The 24,150-nt window shown below is 34.8% G+C and overlaps 2 protein-coding genes, 1 long non-coding RNA gene and 1 other non-coding gene across 5 annotated transcripts; 1 reads left to right on the top strand and 3 right to left on the bottom strand.

Annotated features, from left to right (window-relative positions):
• Positions 1-202: 202 nt before the first annotated feature.
• On the bottom strand, positions 203-1,964 carry LOC146932427 (uncharacterized). Its single transcript, XR_015007103.1, has 2 exons — positions 1,866-1,964; positions 203-423 (listed from the first exon to the last, which is right to left on the bottom strand). It is a non-coding gene; the product is annotated as an uncharacterized LOC146932427 (long non-coding RNA).
• A 9,250-nt stretch (positions 1,965-11,214) lies between these two features.
• Positions 11,215-15,900, bottom strand: LOC146932425 (uncharacterized). Of its 2 annotated transcripts, none has more exons than XM_085704084.1 (15): positions 15,745-15,900; positions 14,845-14,947; positions 14,631-14,738; positions 14,487-14,522; positions 14,160-14,264; positions 13,969-14,052; positions 13,777-13,895; positions 13,504-13,605; positions 13,199-13,315; positions 13,041-13,106; positions 12,708-12,774; positions 12,437-12,490; positions 12,202-12,297; positions 11,741-11,779; positions 11,215-11,661 (listed from the first exon to the last, which is right to left on the bottom strand). In XM_085704084.1, exons 2-15 carry the CDS (start codon positions 14,845-14,847, stop codon positions 11,560-11,562), a joined length of 1,098 nt encoding a protein of 365 aa, XP_085560210.1. In that variant the 5' UTR covers positions 14,848-14,947; positions 15,745-15,900; the 3' UTR covers positions 11,215-11,559. The 2 variants fall into 2 exon arrangements, with proteins under 2 accessions (XP_085560210.1, XP_085560211.1); XM_085704085.1 differs by having other exon boundaries at positions 15,805-15,900.
• TRNAI-UAU (transfer RNA isoleucine (anticodon UAU)) lies at positions 11,925-11,998 on the top strand. Its single transcript has one exon. It is a non-coding gene; the product is annotated as a tRNA-Ile (tRNA).
• Positions 15,901-16,849: 949 nt separating the features above from the next.
• On the bottom strand, positions 16,850-22,356 carry LOC146932424 (protein POLLEN DEFECTIVE IN GUIDANCE 1-like). Its single transcript, XM_085704083.1, has 11 exons — positions 21,973-22,356; positions 21,493-21,632; positions 21,112-21,215; positions 20,855-20,943; positions 20,659-20,732; positions 19,888-20,044; positions 19,637-19,804; positions 19,054-19,151; positions 18,813-18,935; positions 17,895-17,963; positions 16,850-17,460 (listed from the first exon to the last, which is right to left on the bottom strand). Exons 1-11 carry the CDS (start codon positions 22,136-22,138, stop codon positions 17,254-17,256), a joined length of 1,395 nt encoding a protein of 464 aa, XP_085560209.1. The 5' UTR covers positions 22,139-22,356; the 3' UTR covers positions 16,850-17,253.
• Between the last annotated feature and the right edge of the window lie 1,794 nt (positions 22,357-24,150).

Raw genomic sequence — 24,150 nt, 5'->3', positions numbered from 1 at the left:
AACCAGCAAAACAATATGGCCCCACACACTCCAAAACAGGTGGACGAAAATACCAACTGTAACACCCCGTTCTCCCAACAACGTAATATTAATAAATAAAATCAGAGTAATCACACAACGGAGTGTCACACTGCTAATCAAAATTTCATAATAGAAAATGGTCTATTTATTTAAATACCAACATTTAAATTATCTTACAAACTGCAGCGGAATAATTCTTTAAAATATAAATTCAACCAAATTCAACATCAATAAAAATCTTGGCACAAAGGCCACAACATAATTCAGCTTTATTCTAATAGCAAGTCTTTTCCAAAATATGTGATACATAAAAGAAATGAGAAGACACTCGCGACGATCCCCATCCTAATATGTATCAGAGCCCTAGACACTTGAGCCAATCAACCTACAAGCCATCATTACCTGCACATTACCCACGGTCGAGGCAACATATACGCAGAAGGGGTGAGAAACTTATCCAATAATAATAATATATAATTCATCAAATTAATGAAAATAACAATATATCACAACATGCATCATTAATAATGTATATAAAGAATACATATAACAACAACATAATCATTTTCAGCAACAAGGTACAACAACAACAACAACAACATTATCCACAACGACACCGATAACTCGACAATTCGACAACGACAACAATCCGACAATGTTACAACGACAACAACAACCCAACAATGCTACGACAACAACAACTAATGCATCATGCAGGTGGTACCAATCTACGCGCGTTGAATGCTAAGCATTCCAGGGCATAAGCCCCCAACAAATTGGATGGTTAAAGCATCCCAGGGCATAAGCCCCCAACAGGTGAATGATAAACATTCCAGGGCATAAGCCCCCAACGGGTTGAATGATGAACATTCCAGGGCATAAGCCCCCAACAGATGTGAGTATGCAAATGGACTCAACTTGTGTATATCAACATACAACTTCAACAACGACTACAACAACAACTTATGTGCCTAAACTATTATGACACACTCCCCAACTTCGACATCGGATGATACAACAACGTCAACGACAAAAATGAATCAATATAGCATATTAGAATGCATTTTATTCAAGAGTTCACATCATTCTACTTCCATATATAATTTTTACCTCATAAACAATCCTTAATAAATCAAGGGAACATATTAAAATGATCAGAATAGACATTTGGTGCACTAAACAAAATTCAGAAAATGGTAGTACAGAACAGGGACGCTTTCTGGACGCTTTTTGGACGCTTTCGCGTCCTCTGCAAAAGGGGGTAGGACGCTTTCGCGAGAAACGCACGCTTTCGCGTCCAAAATGTCGTAACTCAGGTGAGGGACGCTTTCTGGACGCTTTTGGGACGCTTTCGCGTCCTCTACAAAAATTTCTGGGCAGCTACAAGGTGTGGACGCTTTCTGGACGCTAATGCGACGCTTTCGCGTCCTCTACAAAAATTTCTGGGCAGCTACAAGGTGTGGACGCTTTCTGGACGCTAATGCGACGCTTTCGCGTCCTCTACAAAAATTTCTGGGCAGCTACAAGGTGTGGACGCTTTCTGGACGCTAATGCGACGCTTTCGCGTCCTGCTTCAGATTTCAGAAAAATGCTGCGATTTCAACATAGTTTCACCCCAAAAATCCTAGCTTTGATCCCTTAATCCCCCAAATTGGTTTACAGACATGTTTACAGGTTTAGTATACATCATAGGGGTAAAACAACCTATATTCATACAATTAAACAACATGTTTTATTATAAATTATCATCTAACATAACCTCTCAAACCCTAAACTCAAGAACAACAATTTCATCAATTTTTCAAATTATATATCAAGATTATTGAAAGGAATCCCACCCTTACCTTAATTCAGCAACACCAAACGACAAGCTACCGCAATCGATTCCTTCCTAGCTCTCTCTTTTCCTCTTCTAGGTTTTCTCTCCAAAAGCAGTTTTCTTCTAATGTTTTCACGTGGAAATGTTTCTCTCCCTTTTTCTTTCTTTTTACTTCAAAAATATCTCTCTTTTCTTTTCTCACCCAACTCCCTTAATTTCTATTAATTTTCACTTAATTCCCATTAACCAAAAATAAATACTATTTCTATAATATTTCTATTTCTCATATTATTTCTATCAAATAATAACAACATTCATTTAAATAATACACAACCCCAATATTCATATAATAAAATTGCATCATAACCTATTTCATATAAAAATCATATAAAACATATATTTCACATAAAATCATTTATATAGCAATTAAAGTCATATATAAAATATTCACACATCTACTAAAATATTAGAATAAAAATGGGGCGTTACACCAACCCTCACCATGAAACAAATAACAAAAATGCCACTAGCCTTGGAAAACAACCCTTGCAAACAGCCTTCAACAATAACCAAATTTCCCTCCAGTATTATGACACTGATGACCCCTCCTTGGTTAACTCTACAGGTGACGCCCCCCTAAATGATCAATTTCACAATGAAACTGAAGCTCTTGAGACACGAAATGGGAGTGAAGTGGACATGATCACTTAATCCTCCAGCTCTTATACCTCCCTGCTGTTACTGTTTTATTATGGAAGCCTTATTTGATAATTCTATCCTCTCTTGGAATGTCAGAGGGGCCAATAACAGTAATGCTAGAAGACATATGAAGGAGGTGATCAGAATATACAACCCTACCTTTCTTGCCATTCTTGAAACTCATGTTCCCTTTGCTAGACTCTCTAATTTTTGGAGGATTAATAACTACACTCCTGTCCATATTGTTGAAGCTAATGGTCAATCTGGTGGCATTTGGCTTCTTAAAAATTCTTCAGCTACTACTCACACTTCCATCATTGACTCTAACCAATTCTCCATCACTTTTACCGCTAGCATTGGCACTGCCTCCTCTACTTGCACCTGTGTTTATGCTAGTCCCAACCCTTCCTTACGACCAAATTTTTGGAACCACCTCACCAACCTCAGCCAACATATTACCTGTCCTTAGATGCTTATAGGAGATTTTAATGAAACCCTCCTCCCTAGCGACCAACGGGGGGGTATTTTCAACAACACCAGAGCTGCCATCTTTGCTAATTTTATGAATGACTGCAACCTCCTTGATCTTACAACAACCGGTGGCCGTTACACTTGGCATCGTAACAACAACGGTCGTCGCGTTCTCTCTAAGAAACTTGATAGGGGTCTCGCCAATGTGGAATGGCGCCTAGCCTTTCCTGAAGCCTTCGTGAAGGTGCTCTGTAGACTTCACTCTGACCACAATCCAATCCTTCTCCGCTTTGGTGGCCTCCCGCTAGCTAGAGGGCCTAGGCCTTTCCGCTTCGAAGCTGCTTGGATTGACCATGAAGACTATATTGATATTGTCACTTCAGCTTGGAACTCTTCAAATCACAATCCAGCAAATGCTCTAAATAATGTCAAGGAGAAATCAATCATCTTCAACAACGAAGTTTTTGGTAATATTTTCAAACGGAAGAAACGGATTGAAAAGAGGTTAAAAGGCGTCCAACTGTATTTGGATCGTGTCGACTCAATTCACCATGTACATCTTGAAAAAGAACTTCAACTTGAATACAATCACATTCTCCACCAAGAAGAAATGCATTGGTACCAAAAGTCAAGGGAAAAATGGGTCAAATTTGGAGATAAAAACACTGCTTTCTTCCATACTCAAACCATAATAAGAAGAAAGAGAAATAGAGTCCACCGTCTTCAACTTCCAAATGGTATCTGGTCAGATGATAGTTCTATCCTCCAAACTGAAGCTCAACATTATTTTCAAAACCTTTTCTGCAGCAACCAGCATGGTCATAACCACACTTTTTCTGAAGGTCCCCACCCCACCATTGATGATGTTGGTAAGCTTTCCCTAACCTGCCCCATCACTAAAGCTGAAGTTCACGCAGCCTTAAATACCATGCAGCCCTACAAAGCCCCTGGCCCAGATGGGTTTCAATGCGTTTTCTTCAAACATTATTGGCACATAGTTGGAGAAGATATCTTCCAAATGATTAAGAGTGCCTTCACCACAGGTTCCTTCGATCCCGCTCTCTCTGACACTCTGATTGCTCTCATTCCCAAGGTTGAACCCCCCACTACCTACAAAGATTTTAGACCAATCAGCCTTTGCAACATTATTTACAAAATTATCACCAAAGTCTTGGTCCTCCGTCTCAGACCTATCCTTAATACTATTATTGGCCCCTACCAAAGCAGTTTTCTGCCTGGTAGAGGTACTACTGACAATGCCATTGTTTTGCAGGAAATCATCCACTACATGCGCAGATCAAAGAAGAAAAAGGGCATGGTTGCTTTTAAGCTAGATTTGGAGAAAGCTTTCGACAATGTCAACTGGAATTTTCTCAAATCTTGTCTCCATGATTTTGGCTTTCCGGATATTACAACAAAGCTAATCATGCACTGTGTCACATCCTCAACTCTTTCTATTCTTTGGAACGGGAACAAGATGCCTCCTTTCAAGCCCTCTCACGGCCTTCGGCAAGGGGATCCTCTCTCACCGTATTTATTCATACTTTGCATGGAAAAGCTATCTATTGCAATCAACAATGCTGCTCAACAAGGAAACTGGGACCCCATCCGCCTTTCTCAGAATGGCCCTCATCTTTCCCACCTCCTCTTCGCAGATGATGTTCTCCTCTTCACCAAGGCTAAAAACTCTCAACTTCGATTCATCACTGACATGTTCGAACGGTTCAGCCAGGCTTCAGGTTTGAAAATTAACATTTCAAAGTCAAGGGCGTTTTATTCTTCAGGTACACCGAGAGCAAAAATAAATAATCTTACTTCCATCTCTGGTATCAGAAGCACCAGCTCTCTTGACAAATATCTGGGCTTTCCTATTCTTAAAGGAAGAGCAAAGCGTAGTGACTTTCAGTTTATTATTGACAAAATGCAATCTAGACTTGCTTCTTGGAAACATAAGTTGCTTAATAAACCAGGCAGGGTGACTCTAGCATCTTCTGTACTTTCCTCCATTCCTTCTTATTATATGCAGGTTACCTGGCTCCCGCAGAACATTTGTGACAGCATTGACCAAACCATCCGTAATTTTATCTGGAGGGATAATAATAACAAAGGTATTCATCTTGTTGGATGGAATAAAATATCTCAGCCTAAGCAGCTTGGCGGTCTTGGGTTCAGAACGGCGAGGGAATCGAACATTTGTTTACTAGGCAAACTGGTTTGGGATATGGTTCAGTCATCTCCTAAACTTTGGGTCCAGCTCCTCTCTGACAGATATGCTATGGGTCAGAATACGCTTTTTGCTTCAGCCCGTCCTAGTGCCTCTGTTATTTGGTCTTCTATCCTCCACGCTCGAGACGTCCTTAAAGATGGGTTTTCTTGGCGAGCAGGGTCGGGTAACTCTTCATTTTGGTCTTGTCCCTGGAGTCCTCTTGGCATCCTAGGGTGTTTACCTCATTACATTGACATCCATGATCTCCAATTAACAGTGAAGGATGTGATATCCTCGAACAGTCCTCACACAAATATCCTCTACACTCAGCTTCCTCCAATTGCGGCTGACACCATCAACAATATTCATTTCAAGTTCAATGCTTCAGTAGAGGACACTTTCATCTGGCACAACAACAAGAATGGCACCTATATGCCAAAAAGCGGATACAATTGGCTTCTCTCTCGCAAGGAACCGGTAACGATCTCTAATCCTCCTCCATCTTGGTCTTGGATTTGGAAGCTTCATCTGCCGGAGAAGATTAAATTTTTCTTTTGGCTAGCTTGTCACAACTCGGTGCCGACTCTTTCCATGCTCAATCATAGAAACATTGCTCCTTCTTCTATTTGCTCTCGGTGTGGCCTCCATGAGGAAACTTTCCTCCATTGTGTGCGGGATTGTGCACATTCTAGACACATTTGGCAGCGGAGTGGTTTTATTCATGATGATTTCTTCTCTATTTCCGTCACTCATGAGTGGCTAAAAAACAACTCGGTGGGGCAACTTTCATTCACTTTTGCAGCAACCATTTGGTGGGCATGGAGGAATAGAAACATGATGTGTCTTGGAAATGAAAACTGGACTCTCAATTATATTTCTTACAACATCCAAGGTATGGTTGGCACTATGAAATTATCTTTCCCTTCTTCTCCTAACAGTGATAGGGAGGATCGACTTGTCAAGTGGAATCATCACAACCACTCTAAAGTCATTCTCAATGTTGATGGGAGTTGTCTTGGGTCCCCTACTAGAGCTGGCTATGGTGGTGTTCTTAGAAATGATGCAGGGTTTTACCTGTCTGGGTTTTCTGGTTATATTGACAATTCGTCCGACATCCTTTATGCGGAACTTTATGCCATCTACCAGGGCCTCTTTCTTGCCAAAGACAAGGGTATCGTGGATCTTATCTGTTATTCTGATTCCTTATTATGCATCAATATCATCACCGGCCCTTTCCTGAAGTTCCATGTTTACGCCGTGTTGATTCAAGATATTAAAGAGTTATTAGAACAAGTTCAAGCAACTATGAGTCACACCCTTCGGGAAGGGAATCATTGTGCGGATTTTATGGCCAAACTTGGTGCCGCTTCCAACATTGCTCTTATTCGTCATGACTCTCCGCCCTCGGAGCTGCTGCCTCTCCTTCGGAATGATGCTACTGGCACTTATTTTATGAGACATTAGTTCTCTTTTTCTTGCTTTCTTTTTCTGTTCTTTTTGTTTTTTTTAGCCTCTGTAACCAAAAAAAAAGGTGAGCGAGAGGTTTGGAGTGAGATGAGATGTTAAGGTTGCAAAACTTAAGTCCAACAATGTTTTATATATACATACGTCAAAACACAACATATACATTGACTCCAATAGTGTTTGGTGTACTTGATGTGACTACAAGTATATGTGTGTGCTTATGATTAAATTGTGATGAACTATTTTATTTTGCAAATTTTAGCAAACACAAATTTATTTTATCTCTCTTATTTTTAACATTTACATTTGTGTTTCATTTATCAAGTGATAATTATCTAAAGCAGTACGTGCTTTCAAACACACATTGAATATGATTTCTTCCGGCGTAGTGAATTTATGGGAAACCCAAAAAAAGTTACTATTTAATGTTAGTATCTTTTTAAAGGGCAATGCTATTTCAAGCGAAACATGATTTCACGAATTTATCCTGAATTCACTGCCATTGTTGGATCTTATCTAGCACAAAACATGGATGGTGGGATAAAAGGATGATACGATGCTGCAATCACACGGCAAAAAGCTACGAGGAAGTCATGATGTTTTCGCTGATATTTTTTTGCTAGAAGCAACATTACCGATTTTTAAATAAGTGCGCAATTTCACTTATGGAAAAAGAAAAATAAAAGATTGGGGTGACAAGTAAAATTTCACTTATGCCACATTTTTAAAATCTCTAATACGCATGTACTTTGTCAACTCAGCATAACACATCTACATTTTTCATTGTTAGATCTTACCAAAGACCAAAAGTGAAGATATTTAAAATAATAGAGGTTAAATAAAAAAAATTGCATGAAAGCAAATGACATCTATAAATTTATATTTAATATAAAATAAATTAAGTGACATCCAAAAAGTTAAGTAAATAGTTCATCACATTTGATTAAGAGAAACCCCACAAGTGGGATTGACACCGCATCTTCACCTAAAACATTTAGACATTTGATATATTGGTCATCTAACTTATTTGTTGCTCAATATCTACTATTGCATGAAATCTAGAAGTTTAAGTCAAACATGATACATTAACATATTTCTCATAATTGTGAGACACTTTGTGTCTGTGATATGTTGAGATAGTCCAATAAGGTAAGAGGCACAACATGGTAAAAATTATGGGTTGGTGATGTTTCATATAGGGATAATTTTGTTTCATTCGTTCATGCAAAGAGAGAAAGTAAATTAAAAAAAGAAAGAAGATGAAAAATGAATTTGAACATGAGATCAATGATAAGGGAAGAGTCTAAGAAGTGTGTATTTTACCTCTGAGAGTATACGGAATAGTGAGCTGCTATTAATTTTATGAATTTTTTGAAGGAGTTGGAGATTATTGGGTAATTAAGCTACCAAAATATTAGACTCATTTAGAAAATGCTACAGCAATTTAAAATGTCTAATAAACATGTATTTTTTTTAAGGATACTAAACATGTATTTTGTCAACTTAGCATAACACATCTATATTTTTTTCATTGTGAAATCCAACCAAAGATCATTAATGAAGGAATTTGAAATAATAGAGGTTGAATGAAATAAAATTGCATGAAAATGAATGATATCGAGAATCTAAAATTTAAGATAAAAAATTAAACCAATAATACCTAAAAACTAACCAAATAAATAATCATAATGTTGGGACTTATGTGGGGGAGTACATTTGATTGTAACATCATATTAGGCTAAGAGTAACCAGACAAATGAGATTGACATCACATCATCATCTAAAGTCTTAAAACATTAGGTACATGAGTCATTTCACTAATATCTTTATGAGCATATACGTACTCTTGCATCCAATTTGAAATTTTAATTCACACTTGACATATTAACATCTCTCCATTAAGTGTGGGACTCTCCATGTGCGTGATCCACCATCAAGAACCGGGATATCATACCAGTGTTGGGCCTTTTGGGGAGTTAACACGGTTGTGGATCGACACATTGAAGAAAGATCAACCACACAAGTTAGAATGATATATCATCTTATTCTAAAATTTTAATGCTTAAGGATGAGTTTTTTCACTTAATTTTGGTTCAACCTCCACTCTTTTATTCAATGTTGGGTTTAACTGACACTTTATAAATCATAATATTAAGGCTTAAATGCACTTTTCACCCCCTGTGTTTCAAAAAGTTGCGATTTTGGCCCCCCTTAAAAAATTGATATTTTGACCCCCTAACTTTTGGCCCACTTTTGATTGGCTGATTTTATGCCAATTTCTCAGTCTCTGATGGTGTAAACTGGCATGGGGATAGAAGGATGCTGATGAGTGGAGTCCAAACTTGCATGGTGTCCAAACTGGCATGATAAGTGGAGTCCAAACTGATAAGTGGATCCTTCTTTAGGGGGGCCAAAAGTTACACTATGCCAGTTTGGACTCCATTTATCAGCATCTTTCTATCCCCATGTCAGTTTACATCATCAGAGACTGAGAAATTGTCATAATCTCTATCAAAATCAGCTAATCAAAAGTGGGCCAAATGTTAGGGGGTCAAAACATCCTTTTTTTTTAAGGGGGCCAAATCGCAACTTTTTGAAACATAGGGGTGAAAAGTGCATTTAAGCCTAATATTAACTCCCTTAATTATGACGAAATTCTAGCCCGTGCTTGGCACGGGTCCATAGACTAGTTAAACAAATGTTGATATTGTGATTCTTATATGCAATGATGAACCTAAAAGTAGAATTGCTTTTTTTTTGACAGAAACATAATCAAAATTTCTTTTGAAATAATTGTATCTTACCCGTTATAAACAAATGTTGATATTGTGATTCTTATATGCAATGATGAACCTAAAAGTAGAATTGCTTTTTTTTTTTTGACAGAAACATAATCAAAATTTCTTTTGAAATAATTGTATCTTACCCGTTAAAAAGAAGAATGGGTAATAATTTTCACTTTTGTCCAAATGTGACCTATGTAAAGCCAAAATTTCAAATTTTGGTCCCGTCAGATTTTCTTCAACTTTTATTCAAAATTATTTGTCTTTGTCTATATGTGAATGGTATGTTGGTAAAATTAAATGGTAATGTTGCTTGTTGTATCTCGTTACATTGACCATGTTCCACCTAGTATTTCAGAGATAACATGAGCCATATTTTGTATGACTGATAAACAATTTAGGCTTTAATTATGCACTTTGTGGCATTGTCCAACTTATACAAAAATGACGTTGTACAAAACAAAAAAAAAACTTAAGCATAATTTTAAGATTATCATACTAAACTCCAAGGATAAAGCAAGGACTCAAAGCATCTCCAATGGGAGGTTCTTACTTAACAAGGATCACTCCCTGTTAAAGACCCCCAATTGGAGGAAGAAAAACTGAGTTCCCATTAAGGAACGGGTAATTATATAAGGACCATCTCTCTCCTAGGCAACTAACGGGTCTCACGTTTAAAAAAAGTAATAAAATATTTTAATAATTAATAGTTGTTTTGATTCAAAAAAAATAATTAATAGTTGTTTTAAATATTATTTTATCTATTTGTCATCATTTTAAATAAAATGTAATTCATGCAAATTATTATTATTATTTTTTAACGAAGGAATGTAAAATTTGTAATGTTAATTTTTCCATTTTCAAATTATTAGCAAATGTGGTAGAAATTTAAGTTCATACGAATAAATAAATGTTTCATAATTTTTTTTTTTAAGGATTATAATTAAATATTATGAGGTAATTTATAATTTAATAAATAAATTATTTTTGTTTAATGATATAAAGTTAGTGGTGCATATTTAAATACTTTTCATTGGAGTCATTATTAGTATACTCTCATTGGAGTCATTGAGTCCTTAATAAGTACTTTTATTAAAATATTATAAATAAATGATGTGTAACGTGAGATCCATTTAAGGAGTCCTTATTAAAAAAACTACCATTGTGAATGCTCTCAGAATATATAAAGTAAACATATAGTAATTTGTAGTAGTTGTTTATGGTAGGGTTGTAAAGTCCTTTCTTTAGAGGTAATAAAATGAGATATTTGCACGTTTTCCGTCTCTCTTTGTATAAATCACTAACCTGGACAAGAGGGCTCACAAACTTGTCCTTCACGGCATTTTATGTTCATGTCCTTTAAGATGCAAGTATGCCCCTCACATTATGTAACCTCAAAAATAAGATTGCATCATGTATCGTAACGAACTTTGAATGAGGCTCTAAATTATAATATTGGGCACCACAACCTTCAAGCCAGGTAGTTAGGGCTATGACTAACAAATCTCTTTATCAAGAGCTTCAACAATGCAAACAATTTAAGGGTTCAAACTCAAGACCAATTAACTGAAAGAGTGACATCTGATTCAAGTGCTCTAGGTTATAATATATCATTTAACATTGCAAAAATTCAAATTATTACTTGCTATTATGATATCTCAAATTTTACTCTATTATTAGGGAATACAGCTTGCTGCTGCTTTTTTCAAGAGCAGCCATAGAACCAGGCCATGATGAAAATGAGAAACAACTTTTCAATGTGTGGCACTATTTTATTCATTTTAGCATTGATGTATGGTAGTGTACTAAGCCTGCATATATGACAACTATATCAAAAAATAGGAAATACTCATATAGTGTAAATAAAAGACAATGAACATAGCCTCAGCCACATGAAAGAACAAAAGAATATTAAGAAATATGGGATCTTCCAAAATTGAGTGAATTGAGAATTCACTTGGGTATAAAAACTAAATTATGCCTATAACTATATATAAGACCATGGGCTATGAAAGCTAGACTAACATATCAAACCATGTTAATTGAATGAATTGTTAAGAAAACAGTTGGTGGTTTCGCCTTTGTCGTACACGTCTTTAATCAGTCTTAAATGGCTTAACCCAACTTTTGTCCTCGGTGATGGCTTGATTCCAGCGCTCTTTGAAGATTTTAAGTTCCCATGCTGATTGCCTTCTTATCTGCTCAGAAGCATGTGTTACAATTTTATACAAGGTCATTTAAAAGCTACTTGTTTTGAAAGCAGTTCAAAAGCCTCACCTCAGTTCTCGGATCAACTGCTGGTGGTGAGCCGCGTCTCTGATTAGGAAACAAAATCAAAAAGAAAGTGAATGTAAGATTGCCAGGTTAGTTAATGAACTACGATTATAAGGGACAAATCCTCTAAACGTCATTGAATACAGCAAGGGGAATAAATTTCACAATATAGGGGCAATTGCCAAGGGGTCCCGTAGCTCAGTTGGTTAGAGCGTTGGTCTTATGAGCCGAAGGTCGCGGGTTAAAGCCCCGCTGGGACCACTTATTATTCATTAATGAACATTTATTTTGGATTAACTATCTTTTTTTTCAACAAAAAAAAAAAATCATAGTTCCCGAGGGTTGCCCCGAACCCGAAGTAAAATCCCATGGATTTTGTCAAGAAACATAAGAAGGGATGAATACAGTGTATTTGTAACCATTGAACATAAATTTATGATTTTGGAGAGAAAGGAGGTAAATACTTTGATTATATAATGACTGCTACCACCAAGAGTTGGTATTGCCTTGTGAAAAACATATTCACTATCAACAACACCAACATTCTGACTGCGATCTCCCTGAAATGACATTGATTTCACCACTAATTAAACTCAACATACACAATCAATTGTTGAGATGCTAAATGGAAAACACAATGCACTCCAAGGACCGTCAAATATTATGATGATGAGTTAACAGAAATTATGTAATTCTCACCTGAGCACAGTATCCTAGTTTCATATCCATTCCCCATCCATGGACAAGGTCATTCTGAGAAAATGAAAATGATGAATTATCAAAATTATGGATTATTTTGATCTATTATCGGTCCCAATATAAAAATAATATTAAATTTAAAGGAGACAAGATTAAACTTCATATGAAAATTAACCTAAACAAAATTCGAATGAATGCAAGTTAATTGGAATAAGGGTTTTAACCTAGAACCTAAATGGTTTTTATGATTCATATGAACCATGGAATTTACCTGTATAAGATGCCAAGTACAATACCATGCTGATCGAGAGAAAACAGGAGCCATACCTTCAACAAACCTGCCCAAATTTTATAAAAGTTTCTAAGTCATTCATAACATGATTAAAGATGCAACCAAGAGTATACTAAATCCCCACAAAGGAAATGTTATTAATTTGTTAAACTCTCTTTTCAATACATTGACAGATACAAATTTTAAAATCCCATCCTAATGATCAAAATTCAAAAGATGGATGATAACACCAATGTACAAGATTTTGAACATCGTCTTACGAAAATAGTAAAATACATAGCACAACCGTGTTCAAAGAAAGTAATTAATTACCCGGTGCACGGTGGCCCATCACTTTCATCTGAACACTTAGTTTTACCTCTGCGTTCATAGACTCGTCTGCAAGTAAGTAAGAAAACTCGAGTGTAGGTATGACAACCAACAAACATTGATTAGAAAGAACAATATTGTGTTCTAAAACAAAAAGTTACCTGTGCACTTTCTTGGTCCTAGCTCTGACCGTAATTCTATGATGTATCTCTGTCGAATTTGGATGAAGAGCTGGTTGAGATATCTCCAACCCTTCTTCCCTAACAATCTCAACATATCTGCAAAACAGATGCCCAGTTAATAAATTTTTTCTTTGATGAGAATATAAAAACAAGATAAAGAATATGAATATAATAAGTAACTTATTTTTCTACCCTTTCTGAAGGGAAAAAATTACTTAGCAATCAATACAGAATGATATACTTCACATTAGAAGAAAAAAGAAGCAAAAGTGTGAAAGTCATACCTTGACGGAGAAAAACTTTCGACCTCTAAATCCTCATCCCAAAGAAAGATGTAATCATAAATATACACTATATCCGGATGTAGAAATCTTTTTGCAAACCACCTGGGAAAGAACTCAGGAATCAATATTTAAGTTTAGAAAGATAAATCGTAGAAACATGCATTCAAAAGTATATTCAATGAAAGCACACAAGTCAGTATGCTCAAAAACAAAACAGATTACTCAAACCATTTATAACAGGAAGATTCATTTGATAAAAATTCTTAAACTTACCACTTTGTTTGTTTTTTAGCAGCTATATGTATGACTTTGCTACTCCAATCAAGATCACGCCATCCATCCACATTGCCATCATAATGGAACAAAATAATTGTAAAATTTCCTGTGAGAAACTGAAATCAATGAAATTAGACAAAGATTGTTGCTTCAAATCATTTTCATAACCTAACAAATTATAAAAAATACCTTTTGCACCATAGCATCTACATTATACTTTTGTTTGATACCAACTGCAACAGCCAGTAAATTACGCTTTGTGTGAACACTAACCTGATATCACATAATCAGGACCAAAAAATCACTAACTAGCTTAGCTCAGGTGAAGCAGTTTCAGTAGAAATATAATGTAAAAGAACAATCCAAAGATGTTGGCTGACCTTTGATCTTGATCGCAACCATAAAGGCCTTAACTCAAAATCTGAAGTAGTGTGTATTATACCCCGTGGCAAGCCTTTCAACTCTTGAAAATGGGTAGAGTATCGCTGCAAAGTTGCATCAATAGTACCAATGTGAATAGAGAATACATATCCAAGTTATGTCATCAAATTAATGCAAGAATTGCAGAGTAGGTGACGGTATCAATTTTTTTAACACAGTCATAGCCATCATTTACCATTAATAGCTAAGCATGTCTTAAATACATCAAAACTCAAATTTGGACAGAAGAGTCAGAAACCTTCGAAAAGTCAAAGCAGCATACATACCTCTTGCTCTCTCCAGATACTCCAGTTTTTATCTATCTGATAAATGCATATGGTGAACAAAAAGTAAAATTTCAAATTCGCAAATGAAGTACAAGATTTTAATATCATTTAATGATGTATTACAAAAGACATACGATCTCATACCTCTTCTTGCTTATACTGATACTTTAGAGTCCTATATAGAACGAACAACATTACTATACATGCAACTGCCATAAAAGGCAGCCTTTTGATCTTCAAACTTGATTTTGCCTGTCAAAGAAAATTCACATTCAAAAAGTGAAGTTACAAACAGAACACGAAAACGAAAAACCATTTACGAAGAAATCAAATGAGTTTGAATAAAAATAGGACGGACCATCAAACAAGACACTCTTTTTTGTCATTGGCCACCTGCATGATTTGACTGACTTCATAGAAAAATTGAATTCTTTTATTCAGTCTTCATCACAAACTGGTTGCTGCAACGTAAAGTATCATAAACTATTTCATCTTACAAAACACACATAAAACAAGGTACTCATGCACATGCCCCAGTGTGACAAAAAAGAACTAATACATGTGAATTTAATAAACAAACTTATAATATTAGCAATGATAAGCTGATAACAAAATGCACACTATGTTGCTTAACCTACACAGTTATCTAAACTGTAAAGTAGCCAAATCTTAAAAAAAAAAAAATAGCAACAAATAACACCAACCAAAGCAATTTCCAAAACTAGCATCACATGTCACAACATGAAAAGAGAGGGGGGGGGGGGGGGGGGGGGCATGCAATATGGTATTTAATTCACACAAAGAGTCACATGTAAAAACAAAAGAAGCATGGGGGGTAAAAATACATTGAAATACACATTAAAACTAAAAGTCCAAGCTTAGGAGCTAATTGTAATTGATATTGATATTGATATCAGCAGTAAAAGTAAAATAAAAATAAATAAATAACATCAAAGTTTGTTTTTTTATTTCAATTTTCATCAGTTTATCAAATAGAGATCATTAATAATAAATCAGATTTTCTCAATCAGATCAAGCCCTTGTTAACATAGCCATTGAGATTAAAGTTTGATTAATTATTACAATAATAACATGAAATTGAAGATCTTGTGCCCCTGAATCGATGTTCCCGACCCAGTATAGGAAAAAACCGAAAAAGGGCTAGGAAAAGCAATGCGAATGCAGAAAACGTCGAGAAATGAAAAGGGTAAGAATGAAAAATGAAAAAGCAAGAAACTTTGAAGAAGAAAGAACATACCCAGATGGAAAAAGAATCGAAATGAAGAGAAGGATGTAGAGAGGGAGAAAGAGAGAGTACTATATTATTATTATGATGATCATGATGATATGCATTCGTGGTTATTGATTGGGCATGGAATGAATGAATGAATGAATGAATCTCTGTATTATTGTTAGATTGGCAACGACCAGACCAACCAAATATATATATATATATATACACTGTGCAATTGCATGCCACACGTCATATCAATATTAAAAAATCACATAAAACCCGAAATAGATCATCTCATTTCTGATTTATATATATAAAGCATATACTAATAAAAAAAATGATATTGTTGTTCCCCTAAAAAAAACTGTTTTTTCTAAAGAAAAGAAATACATTTTTCAAAAATATACTGTTAAAACATGACATATTGACCATTTATAGTATTTGCAAGCAGCTGTTTTTTTTATCTTCCCATTTTCTGTTTTTATTTATTTGGCTGGTGTTTTTCTCTTTTAACCTAAATAAAAGCTGAATATTTATTTTATCCCAGTGAGTTTAATTCAGTTGGTAGGGATATTATATATTACATGCAAGCGTCGGGGTTCGAACCTCGGACACCCCACTTCTCCATAATTAAAATGTGCGAGCTCTAGCCACTAGGCTAACTTGAAAAAAGGAAGAAAAAAAAACTGAATATTTATAGTATTCTTTTTACTCAAATTGTTATTTATCTTGTCTTACTCAACTACTAGTTATTATCATATACACCTGTTTTACTTGACTACTACTAGTCCTGATTTATTACATTTTAACATTAAAACAAGAACATTTATTCCAAGACCTCAATAGATTATTCACATGTAATAGATCTAGAATGATGAAAATGTGTGCTTATGTTCTCCATTAAAAAAAATGTGCGTATTTTTGCCTGTCTAAGTACTTGCCCCCATAGGGTAGCACACGCTTATTTTGAGAATGCTGTCGGCTGAAATTGACAAAGATTTGATCATGACACACACAAATTATGTACCTTAGTTAGTTATTCCAACAAAGAGTGCTTAGCCCCATCACCAAGTAAAGAGCTTTGAGACCATGCCACCAAACATACATTCCCCCAAAAGGCAAGAGTGTCTTTCTTCTCAATTTGTCATATATTCCACATGCTTCATGTTCAAAGAATTCTAGCATGATTATAGTCATAAATAATACAACATACAAACTATAAGTTTATGTAATTTCTTGGTGTTGGAAGTCCAAATGGGTGCTATCAATAATGCACAACCCTGACTTCATGTTCCTCATTTTGTAAAAACTCTACTGCTAACAAAAACTGCAAAGGAGGAACTTGGCTCATCTGCAAATTCAAAAACCTTCTGGATGAACTTCAAGTTGTTTACATATACTTGCCAAGTGCTGATGATGACCGCTAAGTCAATTCGCTATCTTATGAAGTTATTTCCATTTGTAAGCTTCAGACACAAACAAAGGAATCTTTAAATATCAGAGTGCATCATGTTAGTAGGTCCCTGAATTAATCTAATCTGCATGAAGATGATGCTTCCTCCTTTGACAGCGGTTAACATACCAAGTGGCATGTTTATTCAGAACCAAGCCAATTAGAATCTTGAGGCTTGTGAGTAAAATGTAGGTTATTGCTGAAAATAGCATAATCCAGAAAAGCTTCCACGGAAGTGGACTGTAAGGAAGATTGGCAGCGTATACTGGAGCCATAACTCGAATGATCTTAGGAAGAAAAAAAAAAAAAAAGGCACCAAATCAGCAGCCATAAACCAGAGGGAAAACCAGGAAACTAATAAATAAGGTGTGTTTGGATGGAGGACCTTGAAGGGAAAGGGAACGGAGGGTAAAATTTCCCCCTTCTAATAAAAAATCATATTTGATAAACTTTTTCCTTTTAAATTTAAAGAAATAGGGCAAAAAAGGGCAACCCGGTGCACTGAAGCTCCCGCATATGCAGGGTTCAGGAAGTGGTCCCACCATTTGGTGTATTGTACGCAGCCTTACCCTGTTTTTACACAAGAGGCTGTTTTAAATTTAAAGAAATAAAGTGAGTATTTTCATTTGACCTTACAACCGTTCCATATAAGTTATAATATTAACCTTCCTTTCCCTTTCACCGTCCTTCCAGACATGCCCTAAAATAATTTCAATCTCACCACACACGCTGGAGCAAGAGGGACAAATTTCAAATTTTTCTTTGCGTCTTCAGTTTGTATATGTAGAGTCTACAAAACAAAAAACATGACAATTATGTATTTGAAAAATGCATCAAAGAAAATAGACAAAATGTCACTGCAAATTGCTGGTCCTAATACAAAACAAATCAAGAATTCAGAAACTTGTTATTCTTAACACATAATAGAAAGATTTGTCAAATGTTAACTAAACCGCTGTTTTCTGTTTCGCAAAAAATGCATGTCTAAGCTCACTTTGTTGTTATATGAGAAACTGCAACAATTCATAAGTTATTCATTTTTAAAATGAACACACATGGAGATGGATCCTCTATCATTAACTAAAGATAGATTATTTAGTAGACGTGAAGCGTATTCAATTTGAGCAGTGAAACAATAAATGTATGTAGTAGGTTTGAGTTAACTTGCCATTCAATGTACAAACTGCTTAACATTGACTACCCAAGAAGCTCTCCATTATTATATCAGGAAACAGATAATCCAATTATGACACCCATTAGATATAGTGAATTGAAAAGGAAAGAAGTTAGTTTATGTATTTTGAAGAACTGGACTATATATTCTGTTCTCAGTTTAGTAAAAATCCATGCTGGCGAATAAAAAAAATAGGAACAAAGAAGTCCATACTCCTCACTGATCAAGACATACTGCAGGGCGCAGGCTGGATCAAAAAAATTCAAAGCATTTGCAATTGAGTAATTGACGGTTTTTCGATCAAGTATGATTCAGATAATCCACCGAAAATTTCATTTTTTTTAAAGCTGCTACTCTAAAATAAACAACATTACACAAACATGGTTCCAGCTATAATACCCATTTAAGCAGTAGTTACTAGTCATATTACAATGCTAGTATCCACATGAAATTAAATGACAATACCTGTTTACATAAAGCTTCGAGGAACTCAGAGTATGCAATGGGAGTTATGTTATTGAATTTGGCAATGAACGAATGCTTGATAATATCAATAGCCACTTCACATAGATAAACCGAAAGCGCATTCTGCACCACACAAAATAGCGCGGAACTAAGAAAACTGAGCCAACAAAGGAAGTTGGTCTGCACTTTGATAAATTTATTTAATATATATTAGGTGCTATAAAATTCCAAATAATCTTACAATGAGAAAGCCTTGAAACCAGGGACCTTCTGCCTCCAGAATATTTTGAGCCAAAACGAATAAGATAAATGTTGAGATGTGGAATCTCTCTATAGAATCTGTTTATAAGCAATAGGTAAACAGAAAATAATATAGACCACATATAAAAAGTACATCATAACTATGATTAAACAAGAAACGCAGAGCATGCACTTTATCAAATGTAGGACCTATTAGAAGCAATTGTATTGTGTACCAAAAGGTTAAGGTACGGTGGAACGTAATGTGACAAAGGAAGGTCATATATATTCTTTTGTCAAAAAAGAAAAAAGGTCACATATTCTTAAATTCAAGTTGCATTGAAAATAAAAATCAGTCAAGTTTTACAGTTCAAAACATTTAAGCAATTTTACTAGTTTACCATTATCGTAATTGAGAATTGGGAGATTATAGCTCCAAGGACTCACTTAAATAGTCTTCTAACTATTAGACAATGAAACAAGGCACTAAGGCCCTTTTTTATGTTTGAAATGAATCAAAATGAAATCCCAAATACTCTACTAACAAAGAAAGAAAACCAAATGTTGTTGGAAAGATAACTCACCAAAGTACATCATACTGTGAACATTATCCTTCTTGAATCCCTTAAACACATAGCTTTTGATCTCAGAAAAATTGTTTGACACCAGCAAAGCTGGTAGTGCATTGTAGTGAGCAACAATGCATGCTGATAAAGTGATTGCCTGAGCTAATAAAATAAAAGAATGAACAAGTATGACTAGTCAAGGAAATTAACCCAAAGTAACTACAGGTAAAAAAAGAACTATCATGATATCGTCCTAAGAAAAAGGATATTAGTTGTAACAACAGCTAAAACTTGGTCAGAAATAAATCTCCATATCCAGAATCTCATGCTTTGCGTTTCAGGAGGACACCTTGCAAGTCCTTCAGCAGAATGAAATAACATTTGCAACACATCCCCATTAAAACTTTGACATAATTTATCAAATATCTGCAAGAAAGTTTAAGGACGAGTAACAATATAAGTTTCAGTCCAGATTACTAAGAAACAAGGCAATCGACATAAGACAGAGGACTAAAATAGAACCCTCAAACCTCTGAGCTTACAATCAGAGTCGTTCAGAAAAGAAACCGGTCAAATAGTTACAGACAACACTACAGAAACCCATATCATATGCATTACACCATTCATACTGTTCGTTTGGTTATTTTTTTCATTGAGTTGCTCCAAATCTCAGATCACACTGAAGTCAATACAACAGCTTTAGTCAAACTTACTTTCTCTTTCAGCATATCTACAATTTGAGCTTCCAGCAAATTTTCACCATAATTTAGTTTTTCTTTTTATTGTACCTAAGCAATGGTGTACGAGTACAAGTACAACTGTACTTTCTTTTTTCCCTAGGGGATAGAAGTACATGCAACGCATAAAAAAAGAACAGGAGAAAACATATGGATAATAGTTTCCAAAAGTAACATTTTATCTCGAATTTAAGGATTCACCATTCAAACTTCCATTTATTTCCAATCAGGGGTGCATAAATTTGGTATGTGATGAGACCAAATTAATCAGTAAGACTTGGATAAAGGTTAATTCATGCTCACCTCTAATACATTGTAGATCACATACAATTTGATTGTTGCCTGACCACGGATTATGTGATATATTAAGCTGATATCTAAAACAACAATAAAATTACGAGTGCTGAGCATAACACAAATTTCAGTACAAGAAACAGAACCTGATCACCACAAAAAGGAATGTGTAAGATACGGCGATGGAAGCAGATTATAACTATACCTATTTGCTGCAAAACGGTGATTCCACAAGCCACAATAATAAAACAGCCAAAATCCGACAACTCAATTGTGGACAGCCTCTTGAACTTCCTGTCATGAGCATGAAAAGGTCAGATTGATAGTAATAAACTGAAAATCACGAATCATAACTAAAAAACAAAAAGATACATAGGGATAAGTATATCATCTAAATCCTAACAGGTACACTGAATTGATATCAAAGTACTATGAGAGTAATATTGAAGAAAGGTGGTGAACCTTGTTCTCAGAAGCTTCCAAAAGGTCATTACAACCCTTGTTGGCACGATAGTTAACAATGATAGAAACGAATTGAAGCAGACAAAGCAGCCAACATCTATAAGCTGCAAATGCATTAAGCATTTGAGATACCAAAACATAAATTGTAGAATGCCTAAATAGACAGTCACAAACACAATTATGAAGTAACTAATGCACAGTCAGTGGACAACTTCAGGTTACATCCTTCCCCGAAAACTTGTACATTTATTTTTTCTGATCAATTGATGCATTTGAAGAAAAAATCTAGCAGCCAAACACTAGACTATAGCCACAGACAACATCAAGAACCGTAAATACAGTTCCTTTCAATTAATTTTGATGAAGAAAAGGAAAGTATACCAATTCACATCTCCATGGCACGCGGAAGATAGTGTCATAAACTCGTTCTCTTCCTTTTTCATTCCCAAGAGTTGTTGTGTTCCATAAAGAATTTCCATTGGAAACTTTCTCCAAGAAGTACGTTAGAGGTGATTTCCTCGCTGAAAACATTTACAGCATAAATTTCTTAAGAGAATAAGACACCAGAGATACTTCATTTGATATTGTTTTATAATGAGATCATATAATTATTATTATTATCAATTCTGCTAACCATATTCTTAACAAAAAAGGCATATAAAAAAAAAAATCCTTAAACAGAATTTAGAATCTATATTACTTCCTAATGATATCTTATCTTAAATATATTTAAAATAGAAATCTAAATGTATATTCTTCTAAAAAAAAAAAATTATGCATATCATTCTCAACAATATGAAATAGTAACTAGCTATATCACTAGATGTTCCACTTACAAAGTACTAATAAGTTTTTACTTACAAATCGATTCTTCCGTCAAGACGCGCTTCATTTCCAACGGCTCTACTGTCTCTGCAGAACTACAACCTTCCTTCTCTGCACCATCATCAACGGCTGTAACCACTGAATCTCCAAAACTACCACAACGGCTCACACTTCTCTGTCTTAACGGTTTAGAGCTATCCATCTCCTCGCACGCAGTGCACGTGACTATTGAGCTACTGGCAAGCTGGTTCGAACGGTTTTGGAGGAAACGGAAACCAAATCGGAGATTTCTGGAATACGGTTGTTCTTCGCCGGAGAGGTTCTGTGCTTCCGGTGAATATTGGGATTGCGGCGGTTTGTTTGCGAATAAAGCGCTACGGTGTCTCTTTACTTTTCTAGTTTGAAAGTTTGTTGAGACAGGGTGAAGACAAAAGGGGGTGTATTGGATTAGGATTTTAAAAGACTATTTTAATAAAAAAAGTCTTTAAGATTTTAAAAGATTGTGTGAGATTGTATTGATTCTGTGAGATTTTAAATGACATTTTATGTAAAAGACTTTATACACTCAAGATTTTAATGGATTTATCACACTGACTTTTAAGGATTTCAAAGGATTTTATGGGATTTTAAAATTTTAAAGGATTCAATGAATTTTAGGGGAAAAAAGAACAAACTTACAAGTGTGAATGATAAAAATAATGAACAAATAAATTATAGCGTTTGAATAAAGAAAAATAAAACCAATAAAAAATTCTTTTACTATTGATTTTAAAATTTTAAGGATTTTATGGATTTTATAAGATTTTAAGGGACTAAAAAACACTCTTAACACATTATTCTCCATACACATTTTTTATTTGTTAAAAATGTTATTCCCACAAAATTCAATTGTACATATTTAAAATTATGACAGCCCTTACAAATCTTTCAAAAAAAAATATTGTGTCAGCCCTCATTTTGTGTTTGAAATTAGAGAAGTCGTTTGAGTTTTTCTAAGAGAGGTGAGAGAGAGAGAGAGAGAAGAGAGGAGAGAAGGAGGGAGGGAGGGAGAGAGAGAGAGAGAGAGAGAGAGAGAGAGAGAGAGAATGGAGAGATAGAGAGATGAAGAGAGAAAGGAGAGAGGGGGGAGGGGAGAGAGAGAGAGAGAGAGAGAGAGAGAGAGAGAGAGAGAGATAGTAACTTTTAAATGAAAAACAATCCCAAGAAATCTCATCTTTTCATGAAAGACTTTTTCTTGTTAAAATTACACTACAAAATCCCACAAAATCCATCAAAATCCAATTTATTAAACAATCCTTCGAAATTTGAATGATTTTGAATACCATGAGACTTTTTTTTAAGTGATGAAAAGTCTTGATTGAATACCTCAAGACTTTTTTAAAATGACAAAGAGTCTTGATTGAATACCACAAGACTTTTTTTAAGTTGCAAAAAGTCTTGATTGAATACCACAAGACTTTTTCATAATTAAAAAGTCTTTTAAAATCTCATAGAATCCTAATCCAATACATCCCCCAAAAATGTCTTGTCAAAAAAATTTCTTAATGAATGTTTCTTTTTCCTCTCTAAATATATAAACTTTCATTTTTTTTAAAAAAAAAAAAATCTCTAAAACGTTTTCTTTACATTTTTTTTTTCTCATTATATTACTATTTTCCTTAAAACTGTTTCAAAATGTATGATTGTATACCTTATTAATTATAGTAGTCTTTTTTTAGAAGAAAAAAAGGCCAAAAATATATTAAAGTGGCTAACCTAATACAAGGTGTGCGAAGAAAAGGCACCAGGAATAAGACTTACACAATAATCACGTGTATAACCGATAGATTTTAAGGGGTAGTTTCATCGTTAATTCAAGTCATAATCAAACTCCTTTGACTTGATAGTCACCATCACACCTCAATCTCAATTTTATCAAGCATAAGAGAAAGAGTTGATACCTTATGACCAAAATCATAGTTGTTAGGTTCTTTCCATATCACCTAAATACAAACAAATCAGATTGCCTAAAAAACATCTTTTGACCATGTTATTAGAGACATATAAACTACCAAATTGATAACGTGGTGTATAGAATCCTTTGAAAGAGCGCAAGAGAAACCTTACCAATGCAAAATTGTAGTCTAAACACCCGCAAAAACGCATAGTCAAAGAATATATGTTGTAAACTTTCTTCAACTTCATGTCTACATATGTATAATAGTGCGTCCAGGT

This window comes from Medicago sativa, chromosome 4 (assembly GCF_051527215.1).
Source record: "Medicago sativa cultivar Bolivia chromosome 4, Bolivia_mono, whole genome shotgun sequence".
Classification (NCBI taxonomy): domain Eukaryota; kingdom Viridiplantae; phylum Streptophyta; class Magnoliopsida; order Fabales; family Fabaceae; genus Medicago; species Medicago sativa.
The sequence above is the reverse complement of the archived record's forward strand: the minus strand, read 5'-3'. Positions and strand labels throughout refer to the sequence as shown.